Below are 20,079 nucleotides of genomic sequence, written 5' to 3'. Positions count from 1 at the left end.
TAAAATACATGTGAAATTCAGAAACAGTCTGAGATGCTATTCATTGTTGAGCTATTTTCAGACCAATGCAGGATAATTCCCTTCTGAGTTAGCATTTTGCATTATAACTCTTAGCGATATTTTTGAATGCCAAGAAACATGGATATTCAGGAGATCTCATACCAGAGTAGTAATTAGGAAATCTTTTTTTTTTCTTCCTTAAAAATGGGGAAAAAAAATTGAACTTCAATAAACCTGAAGTTATTGCCAAAATTAATATATAATGTGGTTGATTTGAATATAAAAAATAAAGTTGCTTTACACAGATCTTGAAAATGTATGTTCAGATGTAATGAAACTTCAAGATAAAGTACTTTATTATTTTTCCCAGCTGTCTTTGAAAAATAATTGCTGCATTTTCTTTTCTTTTGTTGCAGCTTTTTTGTGCCTTTCAAGATGACAAATACTTGTATATGGTAATGGAATACATGCCAGGCGGAGATCTTGTAAACCTTATGAGCAATTACGATGTGCCTGAGAAGTGGGCCAAGTTCTATACAGCCGAAGTCGTTCTTGCACTTGATGCAATTCACTCCATGGGCTTGATACACAGAGATGTGAAGCCTGATAATATGCTTTTAGATAAATTTGGGCATCTAAAGCTGGCAGATTTTGGCACTTGCATGAAAATGGATGAAGTAAGTATGCAACAGACTAATTTATCATCTATAAAACTGTAATTTTAAGGTTTATTTTTGTGCGAGTTATAATACCCCAAGGAATATTCATCAAATTGTCCACTTGGTTGGAAAGCTGTTCCTTGTTTCCAAATTTTAAATACAGGGTACTTCAAGTTTTGTAACATTGTCTATAATAAACTGTTCTGGCACACGGAAGAAGGAAATAAACTTAATTTTTGTTATTTCTGAGAGCATATGTGTTTATGAATTTCTGAGGTTTGTCTTTTTTTGCCAAATTTCTGAAAAGCTTATAAGACAACTCCTAGTTTCAACATTAGTAATGCTGGAACAGTTCATAAGCTGACATTTTTCTGTAAATGAAATTATTTTAAAGAGAAGGTACAGTCCCTATGATTTTTTACCATGTCTGGTTGTTCTCTTAGCATCCCCTAGTGGTCATTAAAGTGAGGTCACAGGCAGCAGTGGCACATTATAGATTGATTAAGATTTATCCTAACTATTACTCAAGATGTTGTATATTTTAAACTGTCCAGATTTTACCATGCACAGCCAGAGAGACTTTTTTATTATTATTTTTAACAAGATGTACTACCTTGTATTATTTAAGGAGAGTTAAATATAAAGCTACTTTTTTGTGGTTTGCGCTTTTTTTTTTAACCTTCACTGAGAAACAATATGTTATGCTGTAATGTAATACTCTTGCTTCTTCAGTATAACAAATTCTCAAACTTAGTATAAATGTATGTTATCATTGATCTGGCCTTTGAAAGGTTTCTATATTAACGTTGGCAAGGATGATCCTTTTTAAGCTTGTTTGCATTAATGTGCTAGAAACTTTCTGTATTGTTTAGGCAGTGCTTGGTAGAATCTCTGCAGTCTGCTTAATTTGCATTTGCATCGTTATGAAAATGTCTTAAGCTTACCTAGGAGCACTGGTTTAGGGGGTTGTGGGTTTTTTTTTTTCTTTTCTTTCATGTGACAATATATTAACTTCATTGAACAACTACAGCTGTTTATTGAGATTCACTAATCCATTTAGTTTTGCTGATGTTGTAGATGTTATTCCATAGGCAGACAGATTGTTTACCTCCACTTCAATTATTTAGTTGTCCACATTTTAATGGACAGCATTTACTTTAATTGGAAAAATCAAAAGTACTATTTAAGCTCTTAAAGTGAACCCCTTAGTCCTTGCAAAATTAACCTTAGTTTTGAGCCAACAGACTGCCAGTTCTTAGCAGGCCTTAAGCAATTATGATGTTTATCAGAAGAGACAGTAAAAAAGTTTCACAAACCTTGTAATGTAAATCTACCAAAAGAAAAAAGTGGTGATTCCTTATGGTGTTTGAGGGATCCTAGAAATGGTAAACCTAAGCTTATTTTTTCTTGTTAAAGGAAAGGAATAATAAAATATGGTTGATCTTGTTGTAAATGTGAGAAGCATTTGCAGATTTCTCATAAAGAGTTATAGCAACCTCCAGTTTGAACTGGGCGTCATCAATGAATCAGTGATCCCCTAAAGAAGTTAATTTTTTAACAGTTTAGATTTTAAATTCTTCATCCTTCTCAGACTCAATGGAATGGCAAAAATATTTTATACCAGAAGCTTTAGAAGTTGAAAGGGTTCTGGACTGTCTCCAAATCTCATGCTGCTTCTTACAAAACATGAACACATCCCAGCTGTGTAAATATAATATTGATGTTGGCAGGATGATTTCTAGAAAATATATGCTTACCCAATAGTTATTTTCTCTGACATGGAGTTCTTTTACCAGTTGTACGCATTAGCATCTTCCTTATGCTGTTGAGAGCCCAGGAAAATTTTGCTGCAATTTGATAAGAGATGCAGTTTAGAAGAGAGATTTGTTTGTTTGTTTGTTTGTTTGTTTATTTGTAGTGGAATTTAAATCTGTATTCTCTTAAGTCTTCCAAGCCAGTCCAGACACTTGCAGTAGAATTCCTTCTAACCAGTATATGGAAGGATTTGCTAAATGTTTCAGTGATGTTTTCCAATATAAAAAGAACTGGCTCGTTTATGTAACTCAGTTGTGGGTTAGTTTTTCTTCTTCTTCTTTTTTTTTTTTAATCTGCAGCAAGGCAAATATCTGTATAACTGAATAAAGAATGGAGTTGACCTCAAAGTCTTAGTAGGAGCTGTAGTTCTCTCCATGTTTAGATGTTATAAGCTACCCTAGTGCGGGTTTCGCCAGATTCAAACCTTTGGGTTCTGTGGGTAAGAAACTGGAGTCACATCGCTGACTACTGTAGATATCGTAGAGCCAAGCACTGCTGGGTTGTCGGGCTCCAGGCTCGGCCTCATAACTCCGGCCTATGCTAACTGAGCTCTCAGCCAAGCACAGGTTGGGAAGGGTATCTGATGGAAAGAGACTGAGAGAAGGAACATTTACCATTTTGGTAATATCCCTTCAGCTAAGGCAGCTTATTTGAAATAAGCAGCATGTTCCTCTTTCTAGAACTCCACTCATTTCTCATTAAATGTCATCCAAAACTCTGTGGGATCTTTCTCACTCCAGTTACTTGTCTGTAGCATGGTGTGCAAGCCCAAGTGTGGTGTTGACACCTGATCTGAACTTTCTTACCATCTCTGCACCAGTACCCTCCAGCTCTTGTTTAGTGGAAAGGACTTCATGAAGGAGTGAAAGTCTAATCCTGAAAGCCTTGCTCCTAGACAGCAAGTTGCTCAGGTCTGGCTGAGGTGCTCCTGAGGATGAAGATAGAACTGCTTTGTCCTCAGCAATATAATATTTCTCTATGAGGCTAGGAAACACTATGACTTTGGGTCCAAGTTTTCATAAGCTTTGAGGACATACTTTGTCCTGTGTCTTGTTGAGAGCTTTGTTTATTTATTTATTTATTTATTTTTAATTCTGCACTGCACATCTTCACTTTAGCTGCAGGAGCCTCCCTCAAGATGCAGTTCCAAGGTCTATATTGATCTTTTGAGGTGATGAGAAAAGTCTCAGGTAATATGCAGGCTTTAGACTCATGAGAAGAACCTTTGCTTCAGAACTGCTAGAGTAAGTGCGCCACTTGGGCATAAAACAAAGAGGCTTCATATTTGAAACACAGAAATAAGACTTTATCCGGAGAAAACAGCACCCTTTAGATCTCGTCAGATGATGAAAATACAGAATGCAGAAGTCATCTCGCAGAATGTAGAGAATGTCAAAATGTCATGTACTGCTCAAAGAGGACTTCTCTGGTTCCTTGGCTTTGATGTTGGAGATCACAGAAATTAGTCAGACTGCAGTATTAAGAGTATCCAGTACTTAAAAATACATACAGAGCAACACCCAAGTTTTTGGAAAGAACCAGTGTGTAAACAAGAGGAATAGTGGTCTGGGAATATTGTAGCCAGGTGATAATGCATTTTTAGATTTGTTCTTGAGATGGGAGGTAGAGAATTTTATGGGGAGAAAGTGCAGCCAACTCCACATGCTTGGGAGAAATACAGTCCATTGAAAACTGCTATTAGCACATGAGGCCCTTTTGCTTGTAGAAATATTTTTGTTTGCCTTATTGTTCAGTTCTTTGACATCTTGTCTGAAAACTGGTGTTCTTACCTAGAATTCTTTAGCATCTGTAACATCCTTGAAAAAAAGGTTTCTTATTGCTGAACACTGGCCATTAGATTTAGGTAGGGCTGGTTTTTCTTTGGCACAACCTTTGATTTATTTACATAAGACTTCATAAAATATTAACATGTATAAAATATTAAAAAGTGATCTTGTTTTGTTGTATTAATTATAGAGGAATGGGAAATGGCATGTTATTAAGTGCTTAGGTATCACAGTGTTGAGATTGGTCGAAGTACATAGTTCTTGCGACTGAAGCTATGGTCTTCAGAGAAATCTTTCAGAACTGTTTTGGTGACTTTGCTTTTAAAGAAGCTTCTTTCCTGAGGAGGGATTCAGATGGCTTCAGCCAGTTTTCACTGAGCAAAGACTCAGACTTTCCCTTTTTGTAATTTTGCCTTTGGATAAGGAAGGCACGGACGTGTACCAGTGCTGGGGACTATTGCCTCACTGAGATGCCACGGTCCTAGTTCATCAGCAGAATCAGACTAACCTACAGCAGTTTCTCCAGTGCTCGAAGCAAAGAGAGACTTTGCTTTAGTTTATTTGCCAGTATTAAATGTACTCATCTGTATTCTTCTCAGTCCGAGAAGGCAATAGGTCTTTGTCTATTCTAAAAAGTTATTTCACTTTCTTATGCCAGGATGGCCAGGTTATGTACTTTAGCATAGAAAACAGAGGTTGACCTGCTCTTCATTCTAGAACAGGCACTAGTTACACTTTACTTAGACTTCAGCTTCATAATGGAGTTTTAGAAGTAGATAAGCATTTATGAGGAAGACATTTCAGTACTCCTTAGGTCTGCAGTATTTAATCATCACCTTAATTTTAGCCTACCAGTTTATTACTCGGGTTTAGTACATAAATAAAAACTTTTAGCAGTTCATATTGTATGTGAAAAGAAATCTTACAATTTGGTGTCTGATTTTTACATGTCAGTATAGTTCTGAAAGCAAAATGTTTCTCTTAATTTCTTTAAAAATGTATTTTGGTTTCAGTTGTTGCTACGAATATCATATACTAATATTCAGCCAAAGCTGATGGCAAAATGTATAAAGAACTTTCTAAGATGACTTAGAAGAGACTTTAGGCTGAGCTACAGAATAAAAGACGAGTGTATTTTTGGTACTTTTCTAACTTCATCCAAGATTTCATTTCATTCATCCATCTGGTCTCTCTGGAATGAATGCAATGAATTTGATTAAAGGAAACAAACCTCCTAAGTTTGAACCAGCATGCTGGCAGATCTGATGCTGTTCCTGCTTATTTTTAGTCTCTCAGTGTGAAGCAAAAAGGATAAAGAATTATTCCATTAATACAGTTATGTTAATATGTTAATAAAAATAATTCATATATTCATGTTTTACTTCTTTTTAAAAAAAGCTTTGATTTTTTTAAAATAGATTTTCCTTTCCTTATTTGCTATCTTTAAATAAAAACATATAACTACAACACTTTACTTATAACTTTGCTTATTGTCTAAACTAGATAAAAATGGTATGTATCTGCTATATGAGGCCTAACTCCACGCTCCTCAGAATTATTCAGAAGCTTGTCCTACACTTCAGTGAGGTATATAAACCAGTCCAATAGGGTCTGTGGTTCAATTTGTTAACATAGAAACCAGCATTAAATCATAAATTTTGTTAACACTTGAAAGATGTCATTAAAAAGGAAAAAAGCTGTGGAGTAGGCAGAGGAGTAGAGCCTATCAGGGACTGTCATTTCAGTCCACATTGCTTCTGGTGCAGAAATGGTTAGATGCTTTCAAAAATATCCCTCAAACCAAGTATTTTGGGTTATACTTCGTATATTTTTCTGGGCTCTTGATGGGCTGATAGTAATTTTGCTGAAAGACAGTGCAGCATTTGTAATTAAAGAAGCTCTGAACGGTTGCGTTTGCGCAGACAGGCATGGTGCGCTGTGACACGGCAGTCGGGACTCCGGACTACATATCGCCCGAGGTGCTGAAATCCCAAGGCGGGGACGGCTACTACGGACGGGAGTGTGACTGGTGGTCTGTCGGGGTCTTCCTCTTCGAGATGCTAGTTGGTGAGTAGCAATTTTTTCTGCCAATAGGATTATCAAGTAGTCTTTACTATGGCTTTATCTGTGCTTTACTACAATGCGCCTGGCTGTAGCTGAGTATCTAATAGCTTCTTACTTTTGGCCGATGCTGTTGTTTCTCTCCTGCTTCCGTTGCCTTCTCACGCTACGACGACTGCTTGTGCGCTTGCACAGTGCTTAGCTCCCTGACTTTGCTCAGCTTAAAGCTAACTCTTAGAATAGTTTTAACTTGGGTCGGCTTCCTGTTTACTTTGCAGTCTCAGGAATGCTTGTGCCATCTCAGGGGCAGTATTGAGTTGTCAGGGATGCAGAGATGGGAAAAGAGTGGGAGGGATGCTTCTGCTTTTTTTCAGCACTAGCAGGGGCTTCTGTTAGGTTAACTTGACTATGGAACTACGGCCTGATTCTTCCTTGTGCCTCCGTCAGGATTTTCCAGTAAAATACACTGGACTGCTATAGCAACTGACATAGAATATAATCTGCTAAAGAGATGAGTCATCCGCAGCTTAAAATACACTGAAGATCAGTATTACAGTCTAGTAGCAAAATACTGATTATACAAGGATGGAATCGAGCGTATAATTATTCAAAATCCAAATCAGCATGTTCTGGGAATATTTCAGATCTGATGTTTCTGGCATCCTGAGCCAGGAAAGATGCTTGGATCTATGATGCTATTGAAACATCTCTCTCTCTGGGGATGGAAGCAGTTTGACATAGAAAGAATGTTTTATAATTAATAGTCTCTCATAAAAATTTTTAGTAATAAATAACATTCTTAGCTTACGAAAATACTGAACATAGCTGTCCAAAAATGCTTTCTCAGAGCTTCATTGTTTTTTTTCTTATATAGGAGAGGGTTTTCTCTTTTATTGCTCTAATAAAAATAAAAAGAACAAATGTGGGAAGGTATAGCTTTTGCAGGAATTAGATTATATAAGGGAGCTTGATTGGGACAAAAATCTGTCTACATTTCATGGCAACACCGTGTTTTTTATAGATCTCATATATTTTCCTATCCAAAATATATCTTGTTATAATGTTTCAAGCTACACTGTTTTTACTAGTTTTGTGGGTTTTTTCTTTTAGCCCTCAACATCATTTTTTCTTGTGCATACTGTAGTCTGAAAACTTTGCTTTCATTAATACTGTGATTTTTCAGGCTCTTTTTCTGATGGGAACAAAGTAACAATTTTGTTTCTGTTGAAGTTTTAACCATGGCATAAACCTACATGTGGTTAACACTATACCCTTTCTGCTGAATACTGTCTTCATTCTTTGTGGTTTTAATGAAGCTTTTTTACTGCTTTTTCAGATGGTATTTATCTGATCATCTTTCCTCCTGTGAAATGGGAAATCTTCTATCTATGCAGTCTTTTTGAAATGTTAAAGCCTGCTTCACCTTTATACTGATAATTACAGGGCCCAGTTATGCCCTGTAATTTTCTACAACCATCATCATATTCCAACCTTAACTATATTTACTGTCTAACAGCGCCAACATTGTTTTCTTCAATGACTTAGTTTCCACATACTTTTTTCTAATACTTTGAGCTTTGATGAAACCCTTATCCCTACTATCATCTTATGGTATTTTGTTTATTGAAGATTTATTCTTTTTCAACTTCATATTACAATATCTCACATAAAACAATTTTAGCACTATCATTTCCATTCTGAATTAGCAGTATTAATTTCAAAATCCAGTTAACAACAATTGTTTTTAAAAGCCTTTGTGGACGCGTTTTGAATTTGGTTTTCTCTTGATGATCATATTTAGTCTTTCCATATCATACATTTTGGTAGAAAGCATCTATTTTATTTTGCCTTTACATATCAATTACTCTGTCTATAGTCTTTTAAAACTATATAATTTTATGTTTTAAAGAAAGCATAAAGCATTTTAGCATTCTGTTTTTAATAAAGATGCAGTACCGATGCAAATCGTACTACTTCTGATTGTGCATTTAAGTAAAAGCTAAAATGTTAGAGGATGAATCCTATAATTACTTTAGTTCGGTGAATTAGGATTGTTTCAAAGTGTGGCCTAAATCAAAACTTTCTAAGACCTAAGACAACTGAGAGGAGGAAGTTTTGGAAAGAGGGAGACAGCAGCAAACACCCATGGAATTAGTGCATTCGATTAGAATGAATTTTTTTTTTTTGCACAAATGTACTAGTATGACAACCTAAATAATACTAAAAATCTCAATATTTAACTCAAATTGATATGTGCTAATTTGTTATTTTGCCATAAAATGACCGAATTTGTTTTTATATGCGTCTTGAAAGCTGAATGGCTTTTATACATTGGTCTGTTAATACATTTTTTCATGTATCCAGGTTTTTAAAATTTTAATAACTTATTGCAAGTGTGTAATCAGAATGCTGACTTTGCTGCTGCATGGTCTCTCTCCCGACGCACACACCACACCAGGATGGAGAAAAATTGTGCCCAGTTCACTTGCTTGTTCTGCGTCTCCATTAAGCTTATTGCTTGGTTGTGAAGAAGGACTTGCCTAGGAGTTGAAAGCTTTTTGATAACCAACCCAAACCTTTTGCGTACTCAAAATGCTGTCAGCTAACTTGAATCAGCATCAATAAATGTGCGTGTCATTTTTGTAAGCTGTCCTAATCCTGCCTTCCCAAGGAGATGTCTGCAACAAAGCTAAAATTAAAGCCTGCAGACCTTGGGATGAGAAAGGGCTGGACTTTAAAAGCCGCCTCCCCATGTTAGTACGGGAACCCAAGCTAATAGAATTCATCAGTCAACAAGGTTTATTAGCAGGGGTTTTAACAGTGCGGTAGCACCCTGTGAAGGTTATTTTTTGGCCCTGGCTTACCCTAGGCAGGTGCAGGCAGAGTAGGTCTGCGTGCCTCTGACACCAGCCGGAGGGGGCCTCCGTCCCGCCGGCCTGCGGGAGCCCTCGCGGATGGGGATGTGTGCCGCTGCTGTCCCTCGAGTAAATTAGAAAACACAGCAAGAGGCAGAACAAAAGACATAATTTCAGTGGGCAAAATCTTGGTAGTGATATGCAGGATGGAGAAGGGTTTAGTTTGCAACGCAGGCGTTCGGGGGAGGGGATATTTTTAGCAGTGTACGTTGTTTTGTTCCCTGCATTCCAACTAAAAAAAAAAAAACAAACTTCAGCTAAAACTGCTCCTAGACTCTTCTTTATATCTTTTATATTTTTTAACATATTTGCCTTGAACTTGACTAAAAAACATTGTTAATTTACAATTTTATTATTTTTAGGCGATACTCCTTTTTATGCAGACTCGTTAGTAGGAACCTACAGTAAAATTATGGATCATAAGAACTCATTGCATTTCCCAGATGACGTGGAAATCTCTAAGCATGCAAAGAATCTTATCTGTGCCTTTTTAACTGACAGGTATGTGTATATATTCTTTTGGTACTACTTCTATTTTAGGTGGTCGTAGCACATTTACATTACAAAAATAAATGCCTTCCATCTACTTGTGCTAATCTCTCCAGATCTCTTCTGCATAATCTCCTGCTCTCGGGTTTTTCTTTTGGGGTGGTTTTGCAGGCTCTGCGTTTTATTTCCGTGAGCAGGTCTGACAGTTCCAGGTCACAATGCGGCTGGTGCCAAACGAATCCTCCCGAGTGTAGCATGAAAGGCAGCTTGTAAGCTCCTAAAGACAGAGACCAGGTTGTTGTGCTGCAGGTCTAAGGGGGTGTTAGATAAAACTAATAGAAACAAAGTCTTCTATGCAATAGACACGTATTTACTGAGTTTAAGTTTGCTTAAACCATTTGAACTTTTTTCACTTGCTTTGTGGTATTAATTTACAGTTACAGCCTGCAAGCTGGAAAAGAGTGTTGTTTTGGCTATAAACAGATCATAGAGGTCTCCCTTTGTGGAGCCGAGCTGTTTATTGGTGTTAAGCTGTGTAAGCTTGTTCTTGACCTAAACACTCAAATTTTCTTCAGTGCCAGAAAGCAGGGAATCTCTTAGACTTTTCTGATGGACTTAAAAGAAGAACACTGCAGGTCCCTAGTGGATTGATGATGCCTGCTTACATTTTCCTGTGATCAGGAGTGAAAAAAGAAAAAATTGCGATATACTGATTTTGTATTCAAAGAGGGACTGTCGGGTCTGTTGAACAAGATAGATAAAGATAGGCTCACGAAAGATGTGCTTTTGTGGGGTTTCTCGCCCTTAGTAGCTAAAGGGTAGAGAGAGAATATGAGCAGCATTTCATAATGCACATGCGGCATGCGCTACGTGTGCGTGTCTTCCTGTTTATATTTAATACAGTGCTCAAGCGATTTATTTAAAACAGATGCCTTCTTTCTGTATGCGTGATGGCTGCTGAAGCACTTAAAGTGACGAGCAGGAGTAAGCGTCTACGCTGCGACTTACTAGCTCTGTTGTACGCGTTGTTTGTACGCATGTTCTGGTAGATAGGTTTAGGAGAGGCTTCTTTCAGTGATACTAAAAGTTTCTTGTTGCACTGAAGATTTACTTCGTTGTAAATACCAGCAAAAGATGTGTGAGGGCTGGTTCTAGGGGCAGAGGGTAGAATTCTTAAAATATTTATTTCAGTTAAGCTTTGAATAACTGTTCTGTGCACTAAGTTAGACTTTCCTTCACTTGCATCTTAAGGTTTGTCATGTGGTTTGGCAGACACTGAGCTTCTGCAGGTTTTTTTCCTCCTAGGGTTTTTCTTAGGGTTTTTTTCTTTTTCTTTCCTTTTTTTTTTTTTCCTTTGCTTCTGTGCTCCCTTTCTTGCTTTACTCCACACGTGGCAGACTCCAGGTTCTGGCCATTTTAGCAGTTGCAAGGAGAGTGCCTGCTACAACACTGAAAACATTTTGTATGAAAAACTGCAGATCAGTGGTCAGTTTTGTTGTTGTGGGTTTTTTTTTTTTTTTTTTAATAACCATTTATGTGGCTTGCCTAGACCAACCTCAACTCCTTAATGGATGTTTCTTTGCTGATTAGGAGCAAGTCAGAATTTAAATAACAAAAATGAAGTGCTGTTTTTCCTAATGTGAATTTGGCTTAATTGCTTTGTTTAGGGATGTGCGACTTGGGAGAAATGGGGTAGAAGAAATAAAACATCACCCTTTCTTTAAGAGCGATCAGTGGAACTGGGATAACATTCGAGAGAGTAAGTAAATTAGCTTAAAAGTTGTATTTTTATTCAGTATTTGCATAAGCTAGCCTACTTGTTCAGTAGTAGTAGGAATGGATAAGAATTCAGGCTGTGTAAATTAAGTAAATATTTTCTGTCTATCAAGAAGCTTGCACAAACTTTCTTATTTATCATGCTTATTATAAAAACTAAATATACATTTTTCCTGCTGAAACTATCCTTATGTTTATCATGCTATTCATTTATAGAGTTCTGTTTTGAATGACAGAATTGGATGGTTTTTGAATTCTGACCAACGAGAAAGCCTATTGCCTTCTGTTTCTTTGGGGGGCCGGGGGGGGGGGGTGCATGTGTGTAGGGGGGGAGCATGTGTGCTTTTTTACCTTCTGTAGTTAAAACTAGTTTAAGAGCAGTCTGTCAGTTTACTACTGTTCATTTAAGGCAATTTGAACTTGACTGCTTTCGGTAAACTCCCCCAAACACTTCAGTTCATGAGTTTGATCATAACTTCTCAAGTTGGATAAATTTACTGAAGTTTCTTAAAATGTTGATTGTATTTGGAGTTGTATTCTAAAATTTGATTACATTAGCAAATATATTGTGTGCATTAGAAATTGCATACATTTGGAAACTAATGTTAAAATTACTTTTCTTCAGAAAAAAAGTCTTGGCGGTAGTATTTACACATCTGTTGCATGGTTAATATATATTAACCAGCAAGACATATTGTAGGCTTTGTAACGTTATAGAGATACCAGTATATGCCAGGTTGTTGAATCTTGGAGTAAAGTTAATTTTTTCTCCCCTTCTTACAGCTGCAGCTCCTGTTGTTCCTGAGCTGAGCAGTGATATAGACAGCAGTAATTTTGATGACATTGAGGATGACAAGGGAGATGTGGAAACCTTTCCAATCCCCAAAGCCTTCGTGGGAAACCAGCTGCCTTTTATAGGATTTACCTACTATAGAGACAATTTGTATGTGACATTTTAATATGTGTTGTTAGAAATACACCTGAGGTTTTTCCTCATCTCCTATACTTTTTTTACTCTAGATACATTATTCATTCACTGCATTATATTTAATTCTGTCCCATGGTGAAGATGTGAAATGATGATTTTAAGTAGGATATATTAGTTGTCACTGTTTTGATTGTTTTGATAACTCTAATTTAACAAATGGTATTTTATAAGCATAACATTACATAATGTCTTTTAAAAATCTGCTTTTGGTTTAAAATACTGATAGATTTGTAACTTAGTTGTAATATAGATTTTTCTTAGTTGCTTTAGAAGAAAGTTTACACAAGATCATAGCTTTCTATCCATTTTGCTTTGATTTTGCATCATTAATCAGGTTCAGTGTATCTGATAGTTATGGAATAATTGTGAGTGTTAATTAAAAATAATAATGTGCTATTGATTTGAAAAGGTAAATGTTATACTTCACTTAAGAAAAGGTCAAGCTGGAAAGAGGTACTCATTCTGAGAGCAGCCTAGGACAAATTAAGACTTGAGAGAATTGATTAAAATGCGTTGATTGGCAAGGTTGCCAGAGTTGTTGAAAACTTGAATAAGAGCTGGTGGGATTTGTTTTTGTTTTTGACAGGTTGCTAAGTGACTCCTCTCAGTCTTGTAGAGAAAATGAATCCATGCAATCTAGTAAAAATGAGGTTAGTGCCTGTTTTCATAAGTATTAATGTATGATTGACTAATTTTGTTAAGTCTGTTAAGAAAAAGCAAATTCTGAAGTAGGTTTTCAAGAAATTTTTTGGGGGGCTTTTTTGTCTTTTAATACTCCTCAGTAAAAATGATATTTTCTATTTACAGGACAGCAAGGAGGTGAGTGTATTATGTTGAATTCTGAAAGGAATCAAATAATTCCTACATAATCTGTGTAAACGTGAAATATCTTAAATGTTTATTCACCGAACTGTTAATAGTAAACCAATCAGTGTTTTGAAACAGTTTTTGAATGAGAAGTTGTGCTCGAGATTTAAAGTATTGTAGTATAAAGATGAATGAAGACAGATTTTTTTTCATATTCTTCTGGCATCTAGAATTTGTTTTGAAAACAAATGTGTAAGGCTCTATTTGCCACAAACAACATCACTCTTGGGTAGGTTGTGAATTTTGGCTCCACATTTGCCTAAGTGATTTATGACAGGTTTATCCAGGGTTTGGAAAATAAATTGTCATCTGCAGTAATAAAGGAATATTTATGAACATAAATCTCACTCTCAGTTAAAGTGAGTGAATGAAGCCTGCTTATCCAGCTTTTGAAGATTGCCAGCTGAGTTTAAATTTGCAGCTGACAGAAGAATGCTATGGATTTTTCATGTACTGAACTAACTGCATTATATTACTTGAACATCTGTTTCATTCAAGCATAGATAGTATATTGTTAACATTTGTTTCAACTTAGTTAATTTTTAAACTTTGAAAAGGTGCTGTAAAGGAAATTCATTTATATAGCAGCCAACATAAATATACATACAAATGTTTTTTAGTTTCTACTTCTTTACTTCCTATCATTATTGAATGTATTAATAGCTTTGAGATTCCTTTTAAGAAGAAGTTCTACTGCTGCTTAAAATATGCAGTGCCATGTTCGTGACACTTGTTTTATATATTATGATAGTAAGTATATTTTGATTTTGTAGTTGTTGGTAAAATTCTATGTTTTTTTATGACAAATTTTTCATTTTTATTTTTCAAGCAATGACTCTCAGGTTTTTGTGTCCTTTTCAAAGTTCCAGTTCCGGGAAAGATATAATTGTGACAATTATAAAGTATTTTGGAAAACTACATTTCTATGTTTTGTATTTGGGGAGTAGGAGAGAATGGGAGGAAAATAAATGTACATGAAAACTTGAAGACATGTTAAGATTCCCAAATTCATGGTTTATAATCTAATTTCACAAATTTGGGGTATTTGACATACAATTTTTTTTATGTTTTGGTAAGCAAAACAATATTCACAAATTTGAAAAGTGTTTGTTAGCTTCTGTATGTGTTAGACTAAGCAATTCTTCTTTATGTAGGTCACTGAGCAAGCTTAGCTGTATTCTCTGAATATTGTCCCTTTTGGTCATTTGCCTTCTCCACTCCTCCATTTATTTAGTTTATTTAGAAAAGACTAGCCCCAAAATTTGGCTCCAGAGAAAGGTCTGTCTATACAGAGAAAGAGTAAAGCAAAGGGCCAGAAACAACATTCTTTGCCTGTAGAAATTTTGTGTCTCTCATTGTGTGGCACATAATTCTGGGATGATCACATTTAATGTAGTGTGCAGCAAATTTTATTGCTGTGGATCTGGATTTTAAAAATCATCAGGATTAATACATTGTTTAGATGGGAAATAAAAATACTGTAATCTTCTGGTGACTGTTTGAAAAAAATACAATGGAAAGTTGAAATAATTTTCATCTCTTTCATGTTTTTGTTATTTAATTGAATTATACTTGCTTTATATGATAGCCTTTTATATGTGGGGCATGCTTTTTTTGACATTTTATACAGTTTCAGAAAAAACTAAGCAAGTTAGAAGAACAGCTCAGTAATGAAATACAAGCCAAAGATGAACTAGAACAGAAGTACAGGTGAGATTGTTTTGACATCTGTTTGCTATGTTTATAAGTAAGTATTGTTACACCTTTTGTTTTAGAATGCTTAAAGATATTTTAATCCCCTTTAGGGATTTCTGGCCTTGCAAGCAGATCCTGCTGTAAATAATGTGCTTCTTGCTACTCCTGTGATTCCTACTTTCTTTTTTTTTCTTTTTTTTGCTATATCCTTATGAATCTCTCTGTTGTTTGAGTGATTCCCCCCACCACCACCCTTGAAGTTTCATGTGATTGCTAACAATAGTGTATCGTACACAAAATTAACAATACACAAGCAAATATTCTAATTTCTGTATAATAAATGGGGTTCAAATATATTTTTCAAATTTCTTCAGGTCTACTAATACTCGTTTAGAGAAGATAGTGAAAGAGCTAGACGAAGAGGTAAGTCAGTAGTTGTTTCTTACTGGAATTACAACTTTAGCATTTATTTGTGGGGGGGTTTTCCCCTTAGGAAACAGCAAATTATTTTTGATTAACAGTGTATTTGTAGCACTGTAGCTGTTTCCTGATATTCACAAATATGAAAATGATGTCACTGCTAAAATATTTTCATCACGACTGCTGCATTATGACTACACATTGATATCCAGAATCTGTTTTTACCATGTTTTTAATTTGGAGGACAATGGAATATAAATATCCCATATATGATTCTAGTAATTAAATTGAAGAGGTGAGAGTAATGTTGCTCAAAGAGGAAATCCGCTCTTTGCAGCATATAGCATGGTTCAAACAGTGTCGGTAGAAAGATCCTATTTTTTGCCCAGCTTTGCGCCCTAATGCTGCTGCAGATTTATCTTATCTTTCATGGACATGCACAACTAATGTATTGCCCGTTCAGATATGTTTTGAGATCTTACAGTGCATGTATGTTTTTGTGGCTGTTGCTTCCTGAGTGGCTACTAGAAAGATTACCAGATTCATTGAATGCAACCACCAAACAGTCTTTTAGTGGTACAAGTTCCTGGCTGTTGTCAGCCTGGGCTGGATCTGCACATGTGTTCTGATACACTGTGTTTACAGCAAGCAAATGGAATGTGTCTCTGTCTCTCTGTCCATTATAAACTAAATTGAGTGCATGAGCTGTCTTTTTATCATATAACGAATACCACAATTCTGTGGGTAATTAGCGTTGTTTTTTTAAAAAATATGTCCAGATAACTTCAAGGAAGAATGTAGAGTCTGCAGTAAGACAATTAGAAAGAGAGAAGGCTCTGCTTCAGCATAAGAATACAGAATACCAGAGAAAAGCTGAACACGAAGCAGATAAGAAACGCAATTTGGAAAATGAGGGTATGTGGAACAGTATTTCAAGGGTTCTGTTTTGATGTGGGTTTTTAAAAGACAAAATAAATGAATTATAGTACAGTTTAAAGTTTCATTGCAATGACTAACAACATTGAATTGTTTTTATTATAGTTAACAGTTTGAAGGACCAGCTTGAAGATTTAAAAAAGAGGAATCAGAGCTCTCAAATATCCAATGAGAAAATCAATCAACTACAAAGACAGGCATGCCAACTTTATATACGTATATTTTAAAATAACAGCTTTTTGAAGTTCAGATTCTGTTGGTGGTGGAGGGAGTTGAAAACTGTAAGGGAGTTTTAAAATCTGTTCTTTCTTATTATGTTTTGATGTTTAAAAGTAATCTTAGAAAACACTCCTTTTTATTTCTTAAATCCATAAAAACTAGTACTCTGTAATGGAAATGAGATGTGTTATATTTTAATTGTGTCTGAAGTATGTTTTTATCAATCTGTAGTTGGATGAAGCCAATTCTTTGCTGCGATCAGAGTCTGATACTGCAGCCCGGTTAAGAAAGAACCAGACAGAAAGCACGAAGCAAATCCAGCAGTTGGAAGCTAATAATCGAGAATTACAAGATAAAAACTGCTTGCTAGAGAATGCTAAACTCAAACTGGAGAAAGACTTTCTCAATCTTCAGTCAGCTCTAGAATCAGAAAGGAGAGATCGAAGTCATGGATCAGAGATTATCAGTGATTTACAAGGTATTGCAGCAAATGTTCTGAAGTTAAGCTTGCTTCTAGTTTCAGAAATAAAAATACGTTTCAGCATTACTTGAACTTCAAATTGTGACTAGTTTAACCATGCGTTTTATACAATGTTATGTAAGTGTAGACACACATTTCAGGAGGGAATGTGCATTAACATTTATAAAATATTGTTGATAACTTTTTAAATCTCCCTAAAGGAAGATGTTCTTAATATTCAGATGCTATTAAATTTGAATATTTTTATCCCTAAGTAGCTATAGTGCATTTCTTTTCTGCAAGTTATGCAGTCTCTTTGATGTTTTGGTCATTCTTAGGTCGAATATCTAGCCTAGAAGAAGAAGTAAAAAATGGAAAGAGTGCATTAGCCAAACTGGAAATGGAGAAGAGGCAATTGCAGGAAAAACTTACAGATTTAGAAAAGGTAACAGCACTTTTAGGTGAACGTTGGTGTTTAATTTGTATACAATTTTTAAATTTGTGCTTTTATTACTTGAGGCTCTGAGACAGAATCTATGATTAAATAAACCTTGTTTTCAGTGTTTTTTTTTTTAGTTTTCTGTTTGTTGTTTTTACAACATGAAAAGTGAAAATAAAATTACAGCATTTCCCTTAAGATTATAATACATTATACTTCTAGACTTAAGTACATAATATACTACAGTGTGTAGTTTAACAATGAAGAAGTAACACTTTATTTTTGCTGAAAAATTCAAATTTTTTAAACTCTCAATATTGCTGAAAATTCAAAAGCTTCTGCTAATATGTTTTTTTGACAAGTTTGTCATTGAACCAAAAGTATTGAAACAAATCTTTTTCAGTAAACTTAATCTTGAAGTGCTCTTATTGCAAAACGTTGCTCATTAAGGCCCTAATCGTATAACTGTGTGCAACTAGGAATATCACTGTGCACTCCTGAAGCCCTTTGCCATCCATACAAAAACGTTTGTAGAAATAAATCCTTAGAGCCTGAGCGGTCTCTTCTACTGTTAGTATACTTCCAAGCGGCATATTACTGTTGTCCAAAATTTTTGGTCTTTAACCTGATTTATTTAATGTTTTATTTCCATTTAATTTTTCCTTTAACAGGAGAAGAGCAACATGGAAATAGACATGACCTATAAATTCAAAGTTATGCAGCAGAACCTTGAACAAGAAGAAGCTGAACATAAAGCTACAAAAGCACGATTGGCAGACAAAAATAAGATTTATGAATCTATTGAGGAAGCAAAATCTGAAGCCATGAAAGGTATGTGTTTGACATAATCATAGATCTTAAATATAAATTACAGAGAGTAGATAATACAATCTTTTAAATGCTAGTGGAAACTTAAATGTAGGGGTATTTTTTCTCCTCAGTTCCTCTGTTCTTTTTTAGTATAATTAGCAAAATCAGTCATAGTCCCTCTGTCCTTGTTTGCTAGGTTGAAGACATATTGTTTTAGTCTCTTTGAATAAAATAGATTCTCCATCATCCGGATTACTACTTCATTTTCTGTGCTAGTGTATTCTGAATTAATTTTTCTTAAATTTTATATTATAGTACTATTTGGAACATTTTAGTTGAGGGCTTACCTGTGTTTTTACTCAGTATAGTCATACCTGTTAATGTTTTCCTAAATGAAATATATTTCAGCTTACTTTGTGATGACAAAACACTTCCAGAAGATGGCTGTTATTTTTGAACCTACAAGTCTTATCCTTCCAAGTGTAGAGCATTAACAAAAATTTTGAGACTGCAGACGTTCAAAACAAGCAGAAAAATGGTTGAGTCACCTGGCAGATCAGCTTTCTGAACAGCTTCAACTCTTTAATTGATTTTGGGTTATCATACTCAAAGCAATATTTCAGCAGACTTAGATGAAATATTTCTAAAAATATTCACCCTTTTTATCTGTCTCAAATGTGTTGCAGATAAATTGGAAATTAACTTGAAGCTCAAATGTAGGAAATAGATACAAGGCAGAAATGCTTGCAAAACCATCCTCCAGTTGCGAGTTTACTATGTGGATTTTAATTAAATCACTTTTCTGAAATCTTTCTCTTCAGTGTTAAAAGGATAAACATATTAGTTATGGTTAATAAGGGATAGTACCTTATCCTTCCCCCTCTGCCCCCCAAAAAGCTGAATACACTTGGTTTACATTGACTGGCATCTGAAATATCTTGATTCACAGAAATGGAGAAGAAGCTTTTGGAAGAGAGAGCTTTAAAGCAAAAAGTAGAAAATCGGTTGTTAGAAGCTGAAAAGCAGCGCTCTATGCTGGACTGTGATCTCAAACAATCACAACAGAAAATAAATGAGCTCCTTAAGCAAAAGGATAAACTGAATGAAGATGTAAGTAACAATGACAAAAGGAGTCTTGAGTGGAACTGGGTTTTAAATATCTTGCTATTTTCCCTGTTATGAGCAGTTTTTAGGAATGTTTGTGAATGAAAATGACAGCACCTCTCTTTCCTTCCCCTCTTATTTTGGAGATAAAAAGAAGTCTGCTTTACAAAGTATGGTTTCATCTTTCTGAAATATTTCAGCACTACTGAACCTAAAGTTTTTCTTGTATAATGTAAGAGATGAGATTGACATGGAAAACTACCTTATTTATTGTGTATTGATACCTCTATTCAGGAAATAGCCTTGTCTATGAAAGGATGTGTGCATATTATACAAAAATGTGGAAAAATCCATTAAAACACTGTTTTAAATGTTGCTTTTCTATGTAGCTCTGTAAAGTTCTTCAATGGTTTCTGTTTACTTTTCAGGTAAAAAACCTGACATTAAAAATAGAACAAGAAACGCAAAAGCGTTGTCTCACTCAAAATGACCTCAAGATGCAAACACAACAAGTCAACACCTTGAAAATGTCAGAGAAGCAGCTAAAACAGGAGAATAACCATCTTCAGGAAATCAAATTAAGCCTGGAAAAACAAAATAATGAACTCCGCAAGTAAGCAGAGTTGCACAATCTGATTT

General features: G+C 35.2%; 1 protein-coding gene across 3 annotated transcripts in view; it reads left to right on the top strand.

Moving 5' to 3' along the window:
• The window catches only part of ROCK2 (Rho associated coiled-coil containing protein kinase 2), a 97,678-nt gene that overhangs the window by 57,911 nt on the left and 19,688 nt on the right, over window positions 1-20,079 (top strand). For all 3 annotated transcript variants that reach the window (XM_067294295.1, XM_067294294.1, XM_067294296.1), the window contains 15 exons: window positions 417-677; window positions 6,184-6,328; window positions 9,600-9,738; window positions 11,394-11,485; window positions 12,286-12,445; window positions 13,077-13,140; window positions 14,988-15,067; window positions 15,427-15,475; window positions 16,252-16,387; window positions 16,514-16,605; window positions 16,859-17,105; window positions 17,426-17,532; window positions 18,198-18,357; window positions 19,286-19,446; window positions 19,869-20,053. In XM_067294295.1, coding sequence (XP_067150396.1) covers window positions 417-677; window positions 6,184-6,328; window positions 9,600-9,738; window positions 11,394-11,485; window positions 12,286-12,445; window positions 13,077-13,140; window positions 14,988-15,067; window positions 15,427-15,475; window positions 16,252-16,387; window positions 16,514-16,605; window positions 16,859-17,105; window positions 17,426-17,532; window positions 18,198-18,357; window positions 19,286-19,446; window positions 19,869-20,053 — 2,078 coding nt within the window. The remainder of the gene's footprint in view (window positions 1-416; window positions 678-6,183; window positions 6,329-9,599; window positions 9,739-11,393; window positions 11,486-12,285; window positions 12,446-13,076; window positions 13,141-14,987; window positions 15,068-15,426; window positions 15,476-16,251; window positions 16,388-16,513; window positions 16,606-16,858; window positions 17,106-17,425; window positions 17,533-18,197; window positions 18,358-19,285; window positions 19,447-19,868; window positions 20,054-20,079) is intronic.

The sequence above is a fragment of the Apteryx mantelli genome, chromosome 3 (genome assembly GCF_036417845.1).
Source record: "Apteryx mantelli isolate bAptMan1 chromosome 3, bAptMan1.hap1, whole genome shotgun sequence".
In the NCBI taxonomy this organism is placed as follows: Eukaryota; Metazoa; Chordata; class Aves; order Apterygiformes; family Apterygidae; genus Apteryx; species Apteryx mantelli.
Note: the sequence above shows the minus strand (reverse complement) of the source record. Positions and strands in the feature narration are given on the sequence as shown.